We start from the raw sequence: 18,924 nt of genomic DNA on the forward strand, positions 1-18,924 counted from the left end.
GTAATTCACCCACATCATTCACATTGGTACGGTATAACCAGACCTGTGGTAACTGGCACCGTGGCACAGATGCAGTCAATACAGCTGTACTTGTATTGAATTAGGGTTCTAGCATCCACTCACTCAGACTGGGACGTCCCGCTAGCATCCAGCGTGGGTCATAAGGTGCCTTGGTAGGAATGAACTCCACTAGCCGATCAATGGGATCTTTAGCAGAGAGCATTGGAACAGGACTGGACATATTCTGAAGGAAAATAGCACTGTTAGACTCGAAATCACATTCTCCGGGTTACATGTCACAGTGTTTTCTGCATACCTTCGGCATGTAGGACAGCCAGTGAAGTAACGTAAACACTCCCTCAAAATCATCGCACACAGTGGTGTGCGTGACTCCATTATTGTGCATGATCTGTACTCCACCTAGCTGGTTATTGGAGGTGTACACCTCTCGACCCAGAACCTGAAGAGAAAGAGCAAAAAGGTGAATGAGTAAATGGTTGGCTGCCATACAAAGTACTGGAGTCACAAAAACTGGAGAGCACAGCTCACACAAAAGACACTTTCAAACCAGATACGCAACCATTTTAAGGCTGTTAGTGCAAATATATCCCCAAGATATCCTCAAGAACTTCACATTATGCTTTGGTTGCAGAGTTTTGTCCGTAAAAGTCAGAAGACGAGTTAAGGCCCCAATATATTTTTGGCAAAGTTCTTCTACACTTATCACTCAGGGGCAAAGTTTGATGTAGCTGTGCAACGGTGTACTGTTTGCGAACATTTCACCTCCAGTCACGTTGCTGGGAATGTTGAACGAGTGAATAAATGAAAAGAAAACCTGAAAAGATTTCCATATCAAAGATGGAGTCCTAGAGCACACGCACCTATTAAACAATCCTCACGAACCGATGGCAATTCGAAAGTGATTAACAGCCAGCGTTAACTTTTCCAGAAAGTCTACACTGATGATCTGTTTAGAAACACTGAAACGAAGACCTTTGTTTTGGATAGATTTTGTTCAAAATGACTTTACAACCATGCGTTCTTCATTTTGTTTGAAGTACATTGAGGTCTTGAGTCTAAACAGCTTTTAAAGAAATTTCTTCAGTGTTGTCTGTAGAACTAACGGAGACTGATATGCCATTATGTGATTTAGCAATAACTTGGTTCCACACCAGTCTAATTTTGTGGAACTATCAATTTCATATTAACCCTTGCCCTTAAACATCACATAAAAAAAAAATATGAACTGTCTCTATGGATTCAAGAGTCAAACTATAGCGCTACCCCTGATGTCAAGTTGCCTGCAATTCAAGTCCAAAGAACTTCAACTTTGTCATAGGAATTGTTTGAAAGGTCAGAAAGGGTCATAATAAAATGGATGGTGACACCTTGGAAATAGACTGGTTGGGGGATTCTTGGCCAGAATAAACTACAATATGTTGATAATCAAAAAAGTAATGTCACTAACTGTTCTTTGTGCTTCTTACATGAGAAAGAACATCATAGAACTAGGAAGCAAGATGTGTGTAATGGCACGATGCTAGCGGAGGTCCTGGGGCTGCGGATCAATACCATCACACAGGCAGTCAGTCCAGTGCTGTAGGCTGAGGAGAGTCTGCTTTCCGCTCAATGCTGTCAGGGACCCGGGAAGAATGACGGTGTCATTGAGTGGTCAGTGCGGGAGAGTAAGGGGTTATTTATGCCTCTGGGACTCCATCAATACTCAGATTTCTTCTTCCTTCCACCATTCATTCACACAATGCTTTCTGTAGAGGTAATGCAATGTTTCTGTGGTGTCACAGGCCATAAATAGTGTAAACACTGTGAAGCATTTCTGCTTATTTTGAGCTCCTTGACAACTTCTGGTTCAATGAATGGCACGAGTTTGAAGCAGGACTACCAGTTTGGCTGAACAATGGTATATGGCGTGAATGTCCAATGTGTGTGTCCAGGACACCTTTTTCACAGATTTTTTGCAATTGTGTGTTTGGTGCCGCTAGTGGCACAGAAAATCACTATTCGGCTTCTCTGATTTCTGCTTGCCCTGCAAGAAAACTAAACACAATGCTTAAAAGGTAAATTGTTTGATTTTCAATAAAACAAATTCTTCAACTTTACTTCTTTGTTAGGGTCAGTCTTGGTTTGGATCTTGAGTCCATGAGGTCTATAAGATTCAGATCTGGAATGCAGGGAACCTAGTTTTTGTCTGGCCCTTGACTTCAACTCCAAACTTATATGTTTTTTTATTGTGGCATACTTCCCTTTTGTTCCAGTGGTTAATAAAAGACTGAACTCTTCCATACCTTCAACGGTGACAGAATCACTGAGGTTGGAACATCCACACAAAAACAACTCTGAGACTGATGTCTTCACAACAATCAGAATCACTTGCAGACCTGCGATGCTCATCATCGGTATTCGTAAACGAGCAGATCATGGTTCTGATCTAACTAACTCAGTAATAGGACTGTAAAGGACATACACAGATGATAATATTTGGGGTGTTCCTGCGGTTCCAGAGAGGACAACCGGACACTGGACGTGGCAAATCATGACCGTGCCTGAAATATCTGAATACCGTTTTCTGTCCAAACCAGTGAAAGGATATAGACATTCACAAACTGCTAATGGGAAATTATTCTGAATAAAAACTGTTTCTTGGTTCCCAACCCCAATCTGGACTGCTGCAGAGAGTGATGGTGGAAAGGCAGAGCGAGACAGGGATATCTGCAGCAGTAGAAGTGCTCAATTCTGTTCTCAGAGGAATATTATGGGAGTGCCTCCCCGGTCTCAGCCCCAGGCATCAACCTATTTCTATGCAAATAACAACTTCACGCTTCTCTTTCTATTATTCCTGTAGGAGCTGCAGCATCATGACAGGAGACGGAGAGAGAGAGAGATGCGGGGGGATGGCAATCACTGAGGGGTGAATTATACACCTAGAGAAACGCACACATGCACGTTTGTTTTTCAATCATGGCAGGTGACTTTCCATTGACTTTCATTGTCTTTATACAGTGATATCAGTTTTCATTCTGAAAATTTATTTCTGATTTAATTTCTGTTCCCAATAAGGCACATGTGATGCTTTTTCTTCCTTTTTTAAAGCTTGAAATCACTAGACCCAAAATTAAGACAATTGCATGGTAATAAAAACATTACCAGTACACACTTTGTACATACAAATTTTCTCCTTTTGTGTCTTATCGAATAAAGTCGTGGGTTTGGAATGACATGAGGGGTGAATAAACGATGAAAGAATTTACATTTTTGGGTGAACTGTTCCTTTGACACATGCTTGAACGCACAGCCGACCACAACCAATCCCTGTCACCAGTAAAATAAGAAACTGGCTGATTCATAAAAGTCATATTGTAATGCAGTCGTGGTAATTGCATGAATTAGGGATTCATTTATTTGGGTCATAGTTGATCGCACACCAGGCTTTTAGAGTTCACGCTACCCTGTCACCATTCCTGCCTCGGCCCAATCAAATTACTTCACACAATTAAAAGAGAGGCCAATTAAAGTGCCCTTATCAGCTGAGTGAATAGATAATTTATGCGCAAATGCCATTTTTCATAGCAGCAACTAAACAGAGAAGACCTTTGAAAATATACAAAGCAGACTAGGCAAAAGAAAACTGCTTCGAGGAGGCACAAGTTGGCATGTGGTGGATTCTATTTCTAAACCACAAAATACAAAACACGTTTATGTACGGCTGCTGACCTTATTAAGAGCTCCAGCTCCAGTCAGGATGATGTGAGAGTTCTCCACCTGTATGGTTCTTTGGCCCAGTCTCACCAGGTACGCTCCGATTCCAATGGCCCTGCATGTCACCTGAGGACCACCGAAGACACAGAGGCTCAGAAACACTATTATATACTGTACCGTTCAAAAGTTTGGGGATGGTAAGTTTGTCATTTTTTTAAAGAAGTCTCTTATGCTCTCCAAGGCTGCAGTTATTTGAAAAAACAGTAAAAACAGTAATATTGTGGAATATTATTACAATAACTGGAATATTATAATATTTTTGTGGAAACATATTTTTTCAGATTCTTTGACATATAGAAAGTTTAAAAGAAATCTTTTGTAACATTGTAAATGTATTCACTATAACTTTTGATCAATTTAATTATACTGACCCCAAACTTTTGAACAGTATTGCTTTACTAAACATTTTGCTTATACGCTTTTATGAGTATTCAAAGGTGGAACTTTTCCAAATGTTTTGCCAAATATTTGCCATGGTTTGTAACAAGTGTGTGTGTTCTGTCAGCATACCAGGTTCATGGTGATAATTTCCTCATACGCCAGCGATGATTCACCTGCGATCATGCCAGAACCTCTCAAGTTCTCCACACCCAACCCCTCCTCTTTACCAATGATATCAGTGATCTTATACCTGCAAAGACACACAGGTTCCATTAGAGGAGAATTTATTTAATCCTTAATCAATGACAGAAAAATGTACAATGTAAATATCCTGTTACTTTCACAACTCAAAACTTCCTTCCAGTCGAACCACTTATTGAAACTAAACAGCAAAAATGACTTCTAATATCAGATATAAAAGAAGTAACAATTCCTATCCTGTGTTCAGCAACTGAGCATGCCAGTAATGTTGAATTGATGGGAAGTAGGAAAGAAACTTATTTTTAAATGGCAGAAGAATATAATATATTTTTTACATTTTTATATAACTAGTGATCCTTCCAATGGATAATAAGACACAGGGTGTAAATTGCTAATGCGGAACAATTTTTTTTTTTTGGTGCAGAAAACCTTTTTGTGCAGAATAAAGTACACTTTTTTTTTGCGAAAAAAGAAACCTACAATTATTTTTTGAAAAAGTTGAGCTAAACAACTGTTTATGGGATAATAAGTAACTCACCTGGATTCTCCCTCGTCTTCTACATGTTCACATTGGACTGAGTTCAACGCAGACACCTTCTTATAGTCCTGAGGTGTGAGGTACAGGTACTTAAAGCCCTATGAATCAACAGAAAAACACAATGATTATGACACACATCCAAAAGATAATCACTAAATTAATGATCTCTGATCCCTTCCCCTGGAGCCACTCCAGACCTTGTATGGGTCCGCCGGATCTTGCCAAGCCACATGGAACATGTGTCTGATCTCCTCTGCCAGGCCGATCCGGGCTCCGCTGTTGGCAGCGATATAGATCCGCGGGATGCCGCTTTCCCGAGCCATTTCTGAAGCCTGCAGGAACAGGACATCCTCCTGTGGCCCGAAGGAGCCGATCTTATGTGTGATGTCATTGCTGATCACGATAATCTCACGGCCGGCCGGGTACTCAGGGGTTCGGATAGTCATCCGCCATGCTACCATGCCAATCTAGTGAATCAGACAATTGAAGAATCATGAGTGTTAAGCAAGTTGTGATCAAATAAATTCATTTTAAATCAATGCTTGCAGAGCCTCACAAACATTTAAGAAGCAAAGGGGCCCCCTACAGTGTGCAAAGTGTACTGCATGTGATGGTTTGTTGAAAAGGAGCAAGATAACGCAAATTAAGATGAAGTTGTGAAGTGCATAGTTGTGTTTAGGATAAGGAAAATATTTTGCCAGTTAGCCAGTATCATTAAGATGGTGCAACCTAACCTCATTTCCTCCAGGTAGGCGGTTCATCTGCACCAGCTGACCTTGAGAATCTAGAACCAGCTCAGTGAAGGTGAGCAATTCCGATGGAAGAGGACACTTGGGTAAGTTGGCGTGTGCATCCATGGACTGCCATAACTTCCTTAGAGACTAGAGAAAAGAAACTAATCACTCAGAAATATTTATAGTAAGAAGTTATGAAATCACAATAAATATTTATGTTCATATATTTCAAGTGCTCTTTAAAAAATTAAAAACATGAAAGAATTTTTTTATTTACAGGTGCAATGCAATACTTTCTCAGATTTCAGAATTTATTCGTAAACAATTACCAATTTTGAAAACAGTGGTGTACATTTTTTTTTCAGGATTCTTTGATGAATAGAAAGTACTATTTCATTTATTTGAAATAGAATTTTTGTAACATTATAAATGTCTTTACTGCAACTTCTGATCAATTTAATGCATCCTTACTGAATAAAAGTATTGAGTTATTTTATTTCTGAACCCAAACTTTTGAACAGTAGTGCATGATGTTACAAAAGCTTTCTATGTCAGACAAATGCTGTTCTTTTGAACTTTCTATTCATCAAAGAATTCTGTAAAAATAAAATAAATACTAATAATAATAATACTATATAACCATTTTCAACAATGATGATAATTATAAAAAATTCTTGAGCAGCAAATAATCATATTTAATGATTTCTAAAGAATTATGTGACACTGAAGACTGGAGTAATGATGCTGAAAATTCAGCTTTGATCACAGGATTAAATTATATTTAAATATATCCAAATAGAAAATAGTTATTTTAAATTGTAATACTATTTCACAATATTACTGGGGGTGTTTTGTATTTTTAATCAAATAAATGCAGCCTTGGTGAGCAGAAGAGGCTTTTAAAAATATAAAAAATCTTACAGATGCCAAACTTTTGAACAGCAGTATATGTGTATATATATATATATATATATATATATATATAGTTTTAGATAGATTGGCTGTTTTTGCATGTTTTATGGCAAAATATTTGCACCCTAATGATTTGTCAACTATTGTTGACAAATTGAGATGTACAGATGCATTAATCATTTTGTAATTGCAATGTGATGCTCTGAATTGAATTCAAATCAAATCTTGAGCTTCTTAAATATTAGCCATCACTAGACTACTGTTTCAGCTTGTGGACGATACCTGACGGAACATCTCTGGGAAGTCGTAGACGTAAGTGGTGCCGAGGCTCTGGGCCTGGAAGCGTTTGGACTGCAGGAGGTCTTTAGTGACGTAGGGTGTGTTGATGAGCATGCCGTGAAGAGGACCCTGCTTATCTCCATACGCCTGGAACATGATCTGAGGAGAGAGATGGAGGGCAAGAAAGAGTCAGCCAGTCAGGCAGAGTTAAAGTTATACAATTAACCACAAAAATAATATAAATATATCCCCGCATATAGACAAACAGATGACAGTTGCCCAATGATGGAAACAAAAAAGACGGACAGTTGATGTAACAATGACTAAAGGTGATTTGCAAACATTTTAAAAACTCAATTCTTTTTTTATATTTAGACAGAAAAGTCAGCACATCACTGACAAATGAAACGAAACTGTGAACTAGCACAATGGCAAATCACTGAACGCCAAAATTTTAAAGAATGATATTACTGAACCTAGTGTGTAACTTCTGCCTTACTACAACAGCAGATTGTACATTGAACAATGTACAATGTACAATGTTTGGTCACAAGACTGAAAATTTTCTCATAAACAATAAAAGAATAAATATACATAAAATAATTTAAGATGAATAGAATATCAAGATGTTCAATATAATTGTTTTTCATATTATAAAAATATACAATACAGTTTGAAAGTTTGGGGTCAGTGCGTTTTTTGATAAATTAATACTTTTATTAACGATGGATTAAAATGATTAAAAGTGACAGACCTTTATAATATTACAAATTATTTTTATTTCAAATAAATGCTGTTCATTATGAACTTTCTATTAATTCAAATAATCGTGAAAAAAATAAAATAAGTATCACGTTTTTACAAAAATATCAAGCAGCACAACTAGTTTCCAATATTAAAGGCACAATATGTAAGATTTTTGGATTAAAATATCCAAAAACCACTTAAACAATGTTATATATTTTGTTGACTTGAGTACTTACATTATCCCAAATGTTTACAACATGTTTAAATTTGGAGAAATCAGCTATTTTAACGGCCCGTGCCATTGCGTCGCTTGTCAATGACGTCATATCCAAGCTATCCTTGATTTCTGGTTTTACTTCCGTATAATCAAAAATACAAAACTGGTGTGCACATCCCAAACACCCAGATTGGGCTCAGGTGCAGGACATCAAAGTAACATAAACAAAAAAAGAAAAGTGAAGTGAAGCACACTGCAAGCTATTCCAGATAAATTTATTGAAAGCACAACGTTTCGACCATAGTCGAAACATTATGCTTTCAATAATTTTATCTGGAGTAGCTTGCAGTGTGCGGACTTCACTTTTCTTTTTTTGTTTACTTCCGTAGAAACCATGGAAGACGCTTTAATATATTATGTGCTTTATTAGACAAGTGAGCAACTGTTTGGACACTTTTATCGACAGAAAACTAATCATCGTTATATAGTTCAACACGGTTAGACTTATTGTTTGAATCTCTTCTAATAATTTACAGCGAGTAACATGTTTGTACCATGGCGGCTAACATAGCAAAATCAGAAAGAGCTTTATTTGAAGAAACGGTAATACATCATTTTCTCTATCATACAATATACTTTAAAATAAATTGCATCTCGCTTAGCAACAAGTCATCCACCTTTAAATAATAATATGATATTCTAATCTCGATCTAGCTTTCTGGAGTGTGCATGTGTCTCATACCAGCCATCGAGTTAACGCACAGAGTAACGTTAAGATAACTTTCGACACACTCAAATGTATTTAGTATGATTGTTTTGACCAAGTAAAACAGCGCTGCGTTGCCCTACAATTGTAATTCGTCAGACAAATTGACCTGTATGAGTAGTAATTCAGCACTTCTTTATGAATGTTCTTTATGTATCTTTAGTCATAAAATAAACAACAAAACGAAAGGAGTCCGACTGCGGCATATAGGCAATAATAAAACAGCAACGTAAAATGTCCCAGGCTCTTGGCCCGGCCCTGCTTCATACCACAATAACATAAGTAAAACTTTAATACATTAGCTCACCCATGAACATGATTTCTGCCTGAGTCCTGTCGGATTGCTTTCCATCAGCTGTGGAGGTAAAGACGACACCTCCTATGATTCCACACTCATTCACGGCGTCATCAAGCTACGCCTTTGTTATTGTTTTGAAAAAGCGACCTCTACTGGCGAAACTTACATACTGTGCCTTTAATAATAATTAGAAATGTTTCTTGAGCACTTAAATTAGCATATTAGATTGATTTAAAGATAGGAGTACTGGCTGCTGAAAATAGGAGTACTGGCTGCTCAAAATTCAGTTTCGCTATCAAAGGAGTAAATGATATATTAAAATAGAACTGTTATTATAAATTGGTACAATATTTCACAATATTACTGTTTTTATTGTATTATTGATCAAACAAATGCAAGAGACTTCTTTTAATAAAATCTTACCGAATCCAAAAGTTTGAACAGTAGTGAAATTTTATATTTATCATTAATTATACATGTCATAAAACATTTTGATCTATTCTTAAATGCTTGAAATTAGCTTTGCAGACAAATATATATAAATTGTGTCTACGCATGAATGTCTACGTGTCGAATCTGAAGAAGGTAAAACATATCAAACATTTTTCAACATTCACTACAAAATTCCTATTTGTATCATTTCATAGCTTTGGCTGTACTATTATTCTAAAATGTAAAAAACAAACAAAAAAAACAGTCCAAATAAAGTATAATTAGGTGTGTCCAAACTTTTGACTAATAGTGAATTTACCATCGACAGAAAATTAACAATGATTAACAAACAATGAAGGATGACAAAGGCATAATACTGTAGTTCAGTTTGAGATGTCTGTGTATGCATGTGTGTGTGCGTGTTAATGAGAGACACGTGAGCCCCACCTGTCGGTCTTTGTGCCCCACCTGTCCTGTACGGGAGTCTGTGACCTCCTTGTACAGGCTGATGTCCAGGTAGTAGCCACTCTCATTGGTCAGGAAGAGGCGGATGGGGATCTGCTTGCCAGTGGGCGTCAGTCGGATGTTAATCTTCAGCTCAGCTTGGAGCACGCGGAGTTTCCACAGACGACTGCCGTAGCGCATGACCATGGAGCGCACGGATTCCTCAATCTGATGAGAACACAAAAGCTCAAAACACATGCAAAGATGTACCTTCCTAAAACAAAATTGCATTGAAACTCATTGAAACCTTAGAAGGGTCCATGATGACGGTTGGGACGAAGTTGAGGAAGATGTGGTTGCAGTCTGTGCGCACTGTGGTGTTGTTGAAGGCCACCTCCAGCTCATCCATGGCCTCCAGCAGCAAACGTTCAGCCTCGTTGTGCAGGTACTCAAACGATGCTTCCTACACAGCAGAGAACAACACACAGGGACTTTTCACACTTGAAAGGTTAACCCTGGGTCATTCTAAACCCCAGGTAAACAAAATCATGGGTTATCTTGCTTCACATTTCACATTGCTCATAATATACCCGGGGATAACAACTAATCCTTGGTATTCATAAGCTGGCGTTTCACACCTTTAGATCCCTAAACCCTGGGTTAACATTTTTATTTGCATATTTGCCGTGTCAGTGTCATTTATTGGATAGTCTCAGCCTCAGATGTCACGTGGGCCGCTGGCTGAACATCTGATGCATATGGCACACTTAACTGGAAACATTCCAGGATTTGCACAATCGTCATCTGATTGGTTTAATTCTACAGGATGTCCGGGAGACGTGCGTGTCGAGTTATTTAACGGTCCGCCTAGAAACTAAAATGCCGTTGACGCCAAACCCCCTCATGGAAGATGTTTGCAACTGTGACAATGAGCGCTTTTCAGGATCAACTAAATGCTGGATTTTTCAAAAGTACGTTAAGTATGAAAAGTTTGCGGCATAGACTCTTTAAAATACGTCCAAGAGTTTTACACAAGTTTGTAATCGTAGAGACATTGACATAACATTTTCACAACCCTAAACATGACACGGAACAAAACAAACTGTGACTGGTTCCTTTACATGTCAGTCAAGACGGCCCCCGGGGCGGTCCTTGGCCAATGGAAGCTGCTATGGAGTCCAGAGCTTCTGCTATAAGTCTGAATTTCAGGCTACGCGAGATTATTGATTGGATGACTGCAGCACGAGTTGCGTTTTCTGTCACAATTTTTCTGAAACACAGCCTACTGTTTATCCCTGTGGGGTCGGCGGTCGCGCCGGTGAGACCAGCACACTTTTTTTCTTATCAGTGCAAAAGAGACTCAAAATGCTCTGTTGATTTTGATCTTAAATATAAGTGTTATACATCATTCAAAACTGTTAAAGGTCTTCTTTTATTTGCGTACACTCATACTAAAAACAAAATGTTAATAAACATGATGCACGTTCTGCCGTCTCTCTCAATGTGAAGTTCACTCTGAAACGCGACAGAAAATGATCTGTAACTCAGTGAATACTTGTCACACTAACATGAGAGATGTGTCTTTACAAAGCTTGAAGTCTCTATTTTTAAATGATGTATATTTTATCAAAAACAAATATTCTCTGTTTAAGTAATCAGAATGAAAGTAAGGACATTTTCTCCAGCCCGTGCTCTAATGTGACCACACCAAAGCGCGCAAGAGCAATTAACATGCAAATCGTCCACGTGAAGGAACGCAGACCTGTAAACGCCCCATCCCCTCATAATATATATATATATATATACAATAAATGTTTTTCTCCAAAACACGTTGGCCACAATTATTCATACCCTTTTATTAAATACCTTTTTGCAATCTCCTTTTGCCAAGATAACTGCTCTGAGTCTTCTTTTATAATGCCTGATGAGTTTGGGGAACAACTGACAAGAGATCAGAGACCATTCCTCCATACAGAATCTCTCCAGATCCTTCAGATTTCCAGATCCATGTTTGTGCTTCATCTCTTCAGTTCACTCCACTCATCGGGTCAGGGAACTGGGACGGTCATGGCAGAAGCTTTTGTGCTCCCTAACACATTTTTGTGTTGCTTTTGATGTTTGTTTTGGATCGTTGTCCTGATGGAAGATCCAACCACGGCCCATTATAAGATTTCTAGCAGAAGGCGTCAGGTTTTGATTTTTTATCTGTTGATATTTGATAGAATCCATGATGCCATGTATCTGAATAAGGACCTCCAGCAGAAAAATATGCCCACAACATTAAAGATCCAATGGTATATTAAATTGTACACATGGGGTACTTTTTATCCTTGTGTGCACCAAACCCATCTAGCGTGTTTGCTGCCAAAAAGCTATTTTTTTAGTTTCATCTGAGCACAGAACCCTGTGCTATTTGAAGATCCAGTCGTGTCTGACAACTGAATATGCTGAAGTTTGTTTTTGGATGAGCGAGGAGCATTTTTCTTGAAAACCTCCCAAACAACATGTGGGGATGTAGGGGTTGTTTGATTTCTTTTTTAATAGGCTTTCTGACCCCAAGGCTCAACTAATCTCTGCAATTCTCCATCTGTGATCCTTGGAGAGTCTTTGGCCACTCAAACTTTCATCCTCACCGTCCATTAAGACAATATAAACACACGTCCTCTTCCTGGCAGATTCGTAACATCTTTAGTTGATATAAATTATAAATTATAAACTTAAAAATTATTGCCCTGATGGTCAAAATGGGGATTTTCAATTCTTTAGCTATTTTCTTACAGCCACTCTCTATTTTGTGAAGCTCAACAATCTTTTGATGCACATCAGAACTATATTCTTTGGTTTTATTCATTGTGATGGATGATTCAGGGAATTTGGCCTTTGTGCTTCCTCATATTTAAACTCCTGTGAAACAAGAAGTCATAGCTAGACAATTTCATGTTCCTAGTCACCCTGGTGTGCTAAAAAAGGTAAATATTAATGGGAACATACTTCAGAGATATTTTATTCATAAAAATTCTAGGGGTATGAATAATTGTGGCCAACGTGTTTTGGAGAAAAACATTTATTTCATAATGTGATTTCCCCCCCACTTTCAATTAGGGATGGGACGGTATGAAAATTTCATATCACGATAATAGTGACCAAAATTATTGTGATTATCAATATTATCACGGTTTTGTTAAAACGAGATGAAAGTGTTCAAAAATAACTGATGCTCACACTGAAAACATTTCAACAAGTTTTATATTTGAAAATCAACAAACAAATAAAACAAGCAGCTCTGTGCACTTTTTTTTAAGCAAGATTCTATTCTGTGGCATTTCCTTCCTTATAATGACGTCAATGTCGTCAATAGCAATGCATTATAACACCGCGCACATGTATCACAACAGACGAGCTCTCTCGTTTCATTCAAATGCAACTTGCCGTCTTGCGTCTCCCTTTTCGATTGTATTGAAAATGAAATCAGAGTTGATTTATTGTTTACTGAGTTTGATAATATTTTTGTGATCATGTAAGATTTAAAACATTAATCTGCCTTCCGCCATTCCTTCTCGAATAAAAAAACAACAACATTGCGCGCTGCGTCAGACTGTTGCTGGCTGGACAGAATTTACAGTGAGTTAATAAAGTCGCGATAATCAAACACGGTTGTAATGATAATTCAATTTTAAACGATAATACTAACCGTCAGTACATTTTATCGTGGTTTATAGTGAAACCGGTAATCGTCCCATCCCTACTTTCAATTCTTTTACTTCAATGAAAGGTTAGATTTTTGCCAATTTTGTTGAATGCAAGATCAAAAGGATAAACGATGCAGATTTATTTTTTACAGCCATTTTTGATCATATTTACCAGGGGTATGATTAATTCTGAGCACGACTATTAGGGCTGTCAATTGATTAAAAAATGTAATCGTGATTAATCGCCTGATTGTCATGAGTTAACTCGCGATATATCACATTTAATCGCACATTTTTTATTTGTTCTAAACGTACCTTAAATGATTACTTTTCAAGTTTGTAATACTCTAATCAACATGGGCATGGATAAATATGGATGCTTTATGCAAATGTATGTTTATTATTGAAACCATAGTCAACAGCATGAGCATGAAGACGAGACATGTTTCAAAGGTCATAGATGTTTTCAAAGAACTTGTTAGAAAGAACAAATAAATACCAGGTTCCCATTACTGAGCAATTTACCAACACAAACATGTTTAGATTTTTGCATGACAGGGCAGCTCTTCTGAAAATGCTAAATGTACATTTATTTTTTATTATTACATTAGTTTGTCTCTCTCTGTGCCCATTTTGATGAAGCTAAATTCTCAATAAAACTGGTTTCATTGGTATATTTTACTGTTTCTGTTGTCAAACAACGGAATGAATATGAAATGGTGACTGAAACACGACCCATTAAGACATAACCAACTCTCCCTTCCAAGATGTTAATCTGCACAAAAATCATGATAATCGAGCCGTCGTCTGATGAAATCAAATACACATAAGATAAAGACAATATGTGCTGTGATTTCGGCTATACTTGCATGTAAAATTAGAGAAGCAACATAATATCTGTGTTTAACTGAATTAAGCAGCGCGAGACACTTGGCAACACTGTGTATCTCCATTTATCCAACTAGGGGTTGGGCCACGGGTCAAACAGAAAATACGCGCTGCGTTAATCGCGCGTTAAAAAAATTTGTGCCGTTAATATGATTTTGCGTTAACGCGTATATATATATAAAGGCACAAAGTTATGTGACTGTTCAAGTCTCTGTCTTTAGATCAGTGTGTTCAATAATGTGCTTTTTTTGTCCTTTGTTGTGTATCTTTGGATTATATGTAAATAAATCCAAACAATCAAAAAGCCACTCTCTACTCATTCTTCGTTCTGGTTCTCTCACAGTCCCCACCTGACAGGGCCATTATGGAAGGGTCTTTGTCTTTCTCATATGTAAAACACATCAATATTCACGCCTCCTCGCATAAAGCATAAAGCTTTCTTACACAAAACATGTCTTACAAATTTTAAATCAATATATTGTTTTATCTGAATGAGTAGGCAGGATGGTTTTCACATAGTTTTGAAGCAAACACTCTAGGCTATGTGATACAATTTTCAAAAGTCTTGTGAAGAAATAATCAGTATGGGTTTCAGTTTGTTTTTTTCACAAACCATGCATAAATGTCATTATCTCAATACTACAAACTTTTACATACATGCTGCTTACATATTTTAGTTTGCGCTGAATACAGTGTAATCAGACTTTAGCCATGAAAATGTCACAAGTAACAGAAATAAGCACAAATGTCAGAGCATGTCAGAACACCTCCAGGACCCAGAAAACACCTCAGACCCCAGAGGGTTATACAACATATGTTTCCGTGAAAGTCCAAAGCATGTGAAAATGAAGCACACGAATGGCTAAGCATCTAGTTATAACATTCTAACTAGGGATGCACAACATATCTGCCACCATATCGCTATCGGCTGATATATGTTCATTTTTAAAGGTCCCGTTCTTCGTGATCCCATGTTTCAAACTTTAGTTAGTGTGTAATGTTGTTGTTAGAGTATAAATAATATCTGTAAAATTATAAAGCTCAAAGTTCAATGCCAAGCGAGATATTTTATTTAACAGAAGTCGACTACATCGAACGGCTGGATTGGACTACACCCCTCTACTTCCTTCTTTAATGACGTCATTAAAACCGTGTTTTGACTAACCTCCGCCCACAGGAACACAGGCGTATTGATGGCGAAATGTCAACAGACGTGGTTGATGTTTATCTATAATCGGATACCGCAAAAGTTTCATTCGAAGTTGTTAGTTTGCTCTGTCCATTTCACCACGGACTGTTTTTCTAACCTGGGATAATATCAAGCAGGCTTCTCTCAGCATTTCATACTGACGAAGGGGGCAATTTCAACTATATTCCAGCAAGCGGTAAGTAGTGATTTACTATGGAAGTAGCGATCAACTTCACCTCGTTTCTTTTAGTAGGATGAAAATAATCTTACTTAAACTGTGATTAATATACAGAAAGCGATCAAAGAACAACCCCTTTCCAATCGCCCAAGCTGTCAATCACACAGCGCGAGTTTATCTGGACACTTGCCAAAACTCGTTATGAAATCAATGACGCTGTTACACTGCACAACGAAGCTCTGACTGTATTTATATACCTCATGTTTGCATTGGTGAAATCATTAGTGAGTGCAGAAACTGCGTTGCAATGATAAGATCTTTTTTCACGCGATCAACAGACTGTCATCTGCTCAATGCTCATCACTGCAACCTTTTGTGTGATTGAAATAGATCTAAATAATTAAAAAAACTTCTCACGATTCGTTAATCCCGATAGCTGTAATAGTAAAAACGTGTAATAGCTGTAATAGTAAAAGTTTTCCAGATAGTTCTAGCCTGGTTAAAACCAGACCCTTCTCAGTTGAAACTGAGTGTAGGGTCTGGAGAAGCTATGTAGACAAATCATTTCCAAAGGGGCGTCACCAACCGACGTAGCTCAGCTTGATTGACAGGTGATCTGACCAATCATACTTCGCCATCCGCCATTTTGTCCGACAAAGCATTGAGGAGAGTAAATTAACATAGGAGGATTTGAACTTGAAAAACGGAGTGTACTGACGCCTTTCCGTGGTTAAAACAACATTCCTTCTTATGTTTGTTCATGTTTATTTGAGGCTATAAATTAACTAGAAGGAAGAGATGATCGGTTCACAAGAACAGCTTTAACTGATGCTCTACAGCGATCTGTCACGGCACATTAAAGAGCAACAAAACGGTATTTATTGTTTAAATTTCTTTTAAAAAATTACCACATTTGAAAGCTGAGACTTTGTTTAATATCAAACGTAACCGAAAAGTAGGCTGCTCTGTCCTGTCTGCCAGCGTGTTGTCAGACTCCTCTCTGCTCCGCAATGTATTTTTCACTGCGTGAGAACTCCTTCAGCGTCGCTGCGCTGTCATCATCATGTAAATCCCTCCCCAAACGTTTCTGATTGGTGCCGCGATTTCGGCAGCACAGAAATGAGTTTGAATGGGCTCTTCTCCAGACTATCCTGGAGAGAGAATTAAAATTCGCCGGAAGTAGTCTGGGTGTTCCCAGGCTAAGATAGTTCCACACATGTAATGCCAGATATTTCATATGCAAGCATGTCAGCCAATCACAGCAGAGGGCGTTTACGCTGAAGTCTCTCAGCAGACACGCCCCTTCAAACAGAGCGTTCAAATCATGGGATGAAATCAGGCTAGGAAATATGCCTTTTATTTCTAAATTATAACAATTTTTGATCTAAAAAACATACTAACATTATAAGGGCACCCCAGGAAACATTATAAATTAATTAAATAATCCATGGAATAGGACCTTTAATGTTATTGTTATCGGCCCATTTTGAAAATTAGGCCGATATTTTAAAGCTGATAAATACTGGATTATTTCCTTCAGCTGAGACACTTCAGATGTACAAAATCAGGCAATTTAGATGGATTTAGATTTATCAGCCAATATATCGGTTATCAAATATAAAGAATTATCGGTATCGGCCAACATTTTCATATCGGTACATCCCTAATTCTAACACTGCTTCGTTTCACAATGTACACGTTTATCACTACAATGCAGGGTTAACATTGCAAATGTGGTGCTAACCCTGCTCCAGAGAAAGGTTTCATAACCCTGGCTAAAATGCGTTTCTTATCCAGCTTCTAAATTATAAGTGTGAATTGTTCCTTTACCCGGGGTTAAAAGCGGGGTTTTGAATGACGATAACCCAGGTTTAAGTGCAGTGTGAAAATCCAAAGGCTCACACGCCTAACCATGTTTATTACAAGAGTGATGCTCCTACCTTGGTGACCAAGTCCGAGTGGCGGATGATGGCTCGTACAAAGAAGCGGTAATCAGTGACCTCGGTGCCCACCTCCACGCGGGCGGCTCCCAAGTACAGGTGCATTTTGTGGTTGGCACAGGGGATCGCCGTCAGTGCAAAGTTACGCATGCGGTTGAGCTCCAGCTGGAAAGCCAAAGCGGGTTCCAAGTGCCTGTAGATACGGTCTTCCACAAACTGAAAAAAGGGATTGACAAAATTGGTACAAGCTTCTGTTTGAGACAAAAATAAAGCTTGGCTAAACAACTATTAAAATGAACTTCACACTATAAATATGTATTAAAAAAACTATAAAAAGCACTTAAAAAGAAGGAGGCCAAGCATTATTATTTTTCTGTTTTGTTTCACTGAGATCAAAAGAACAATAAAGCTGTAGTCAAAAACACTGGATTTCATTCACTAACTGTGAATAACTAACACATTTATGTGTGAAATCTGTGTGCAACAGTTTTCACGAACAAATCATGATTTATCAATACATTTCATACAGATTCTAAATTTACAAAAACAATTGGGACACCTGATAGCATTGTATGTTTGCTGATAGTGAATAAAGGCAGTAAAGAAAAGGTCTTATTATTGAGCTGGTTTGGCTGCGTTTTATGTAAATGATTAGCCTCGGGTATGCAGTCACTCATTAGAATGGCTCAATTCAAAAGAAATTCAGAAATTATTATATCATTAAAATATTTTTGTGAAAAGTTCCCCTGTGCATATAAATATGAATAATCCACAAAAGAGATTAGTGAAAGAGACCTAATGTATTTCACAATTCCATATGCAGCTGCTAGTATATTAAATGCAAAAACATTAAACAAAGTTAAACTAAACAATGTTTCCATCCAATGAAAGACAAAAATGTTATTGTACAAATGCGTGATGCCAAAAAATAAATAAATAAATAAACATTGATTACACTTCTTATTTGCAAATAAATCTGCATTCAATAACACCACATGAACACTCAAGAAAAATGTATAAAAAAAGATTTCATAAAATAGAAAATATGAACGGAATGAAATTGCTCGTTTTAAATTTAGAGAAAGTGAGTCTACAGGAGCAGAAAGTGCCCGTGAGCTATAATAGCAAGCTAGATTTAGTAAATGTAGGTAATCACAGCTGCTAATGGATGTCATCCCTCTCAAATGAGACAAATAATTAAAAAGTTCATTAATGTAATGAGCTTTGCTGGAACCATTTTAGCAAACTATCAGGGCTGAAGGAAGCGAGAGAAACGCCATTGATCATGATGGAGTTACTTGCACAGCAAAGACAAGG

At 37.6% G+C, this 18,924-nt stretch overlaps 1 protein-coding gene across 1 annotated transcript in view; it reads right to left on the reverse strand.

Moving 5' to 3' along the window:
* Positions 1-18,924, reverse strand: part of acaca (acetyl-CoA carboxylase alpha) — a 71,258-nt gene that overhangs the window by 16,685 nt on the left and 35,649 nt on the right. The window contains 11 exon segments of the mRNA XM_081365257.1: positions 124-244; positions 317-460; positions 3,730-3,840; positions 4,285-4,405; positions 4,895-4,992; positions 5,092-5,361; positions 5,629-5,775; positions 6,823-6,978; positions 9,727-9,951; positions 10,031-10,186; positions 17,608-17,856. Of these exon segments, the coding sequence (XP_081221383.1) occupies positions 124-244; positions 317-460; positions 3,730-3,840; positions 4,285-4,405; positions 4,895-4,992; positions 5,092-5,361; positions 5,629-5,775; positions 6,823-6,978; positions 9,727-9,951; positions 10,031-10,186; positions 17,608-17,856 (1,798 nt within the window).

The sequence above is a fragment of the Scardinius erythrophthalmus genome (assembly GCF_964197995.2).
Source record: "Scardinius erythrophthalmus genome assembly, chromosome: 5".
In the NCBI taxonomy this organism is placed as follows: Eukaryota; Metazoa; Chordata; class Actinopteri; order Cypriniformes; family Leuciscidae; genus Scardinius; species Scardinius erythrophthalmus.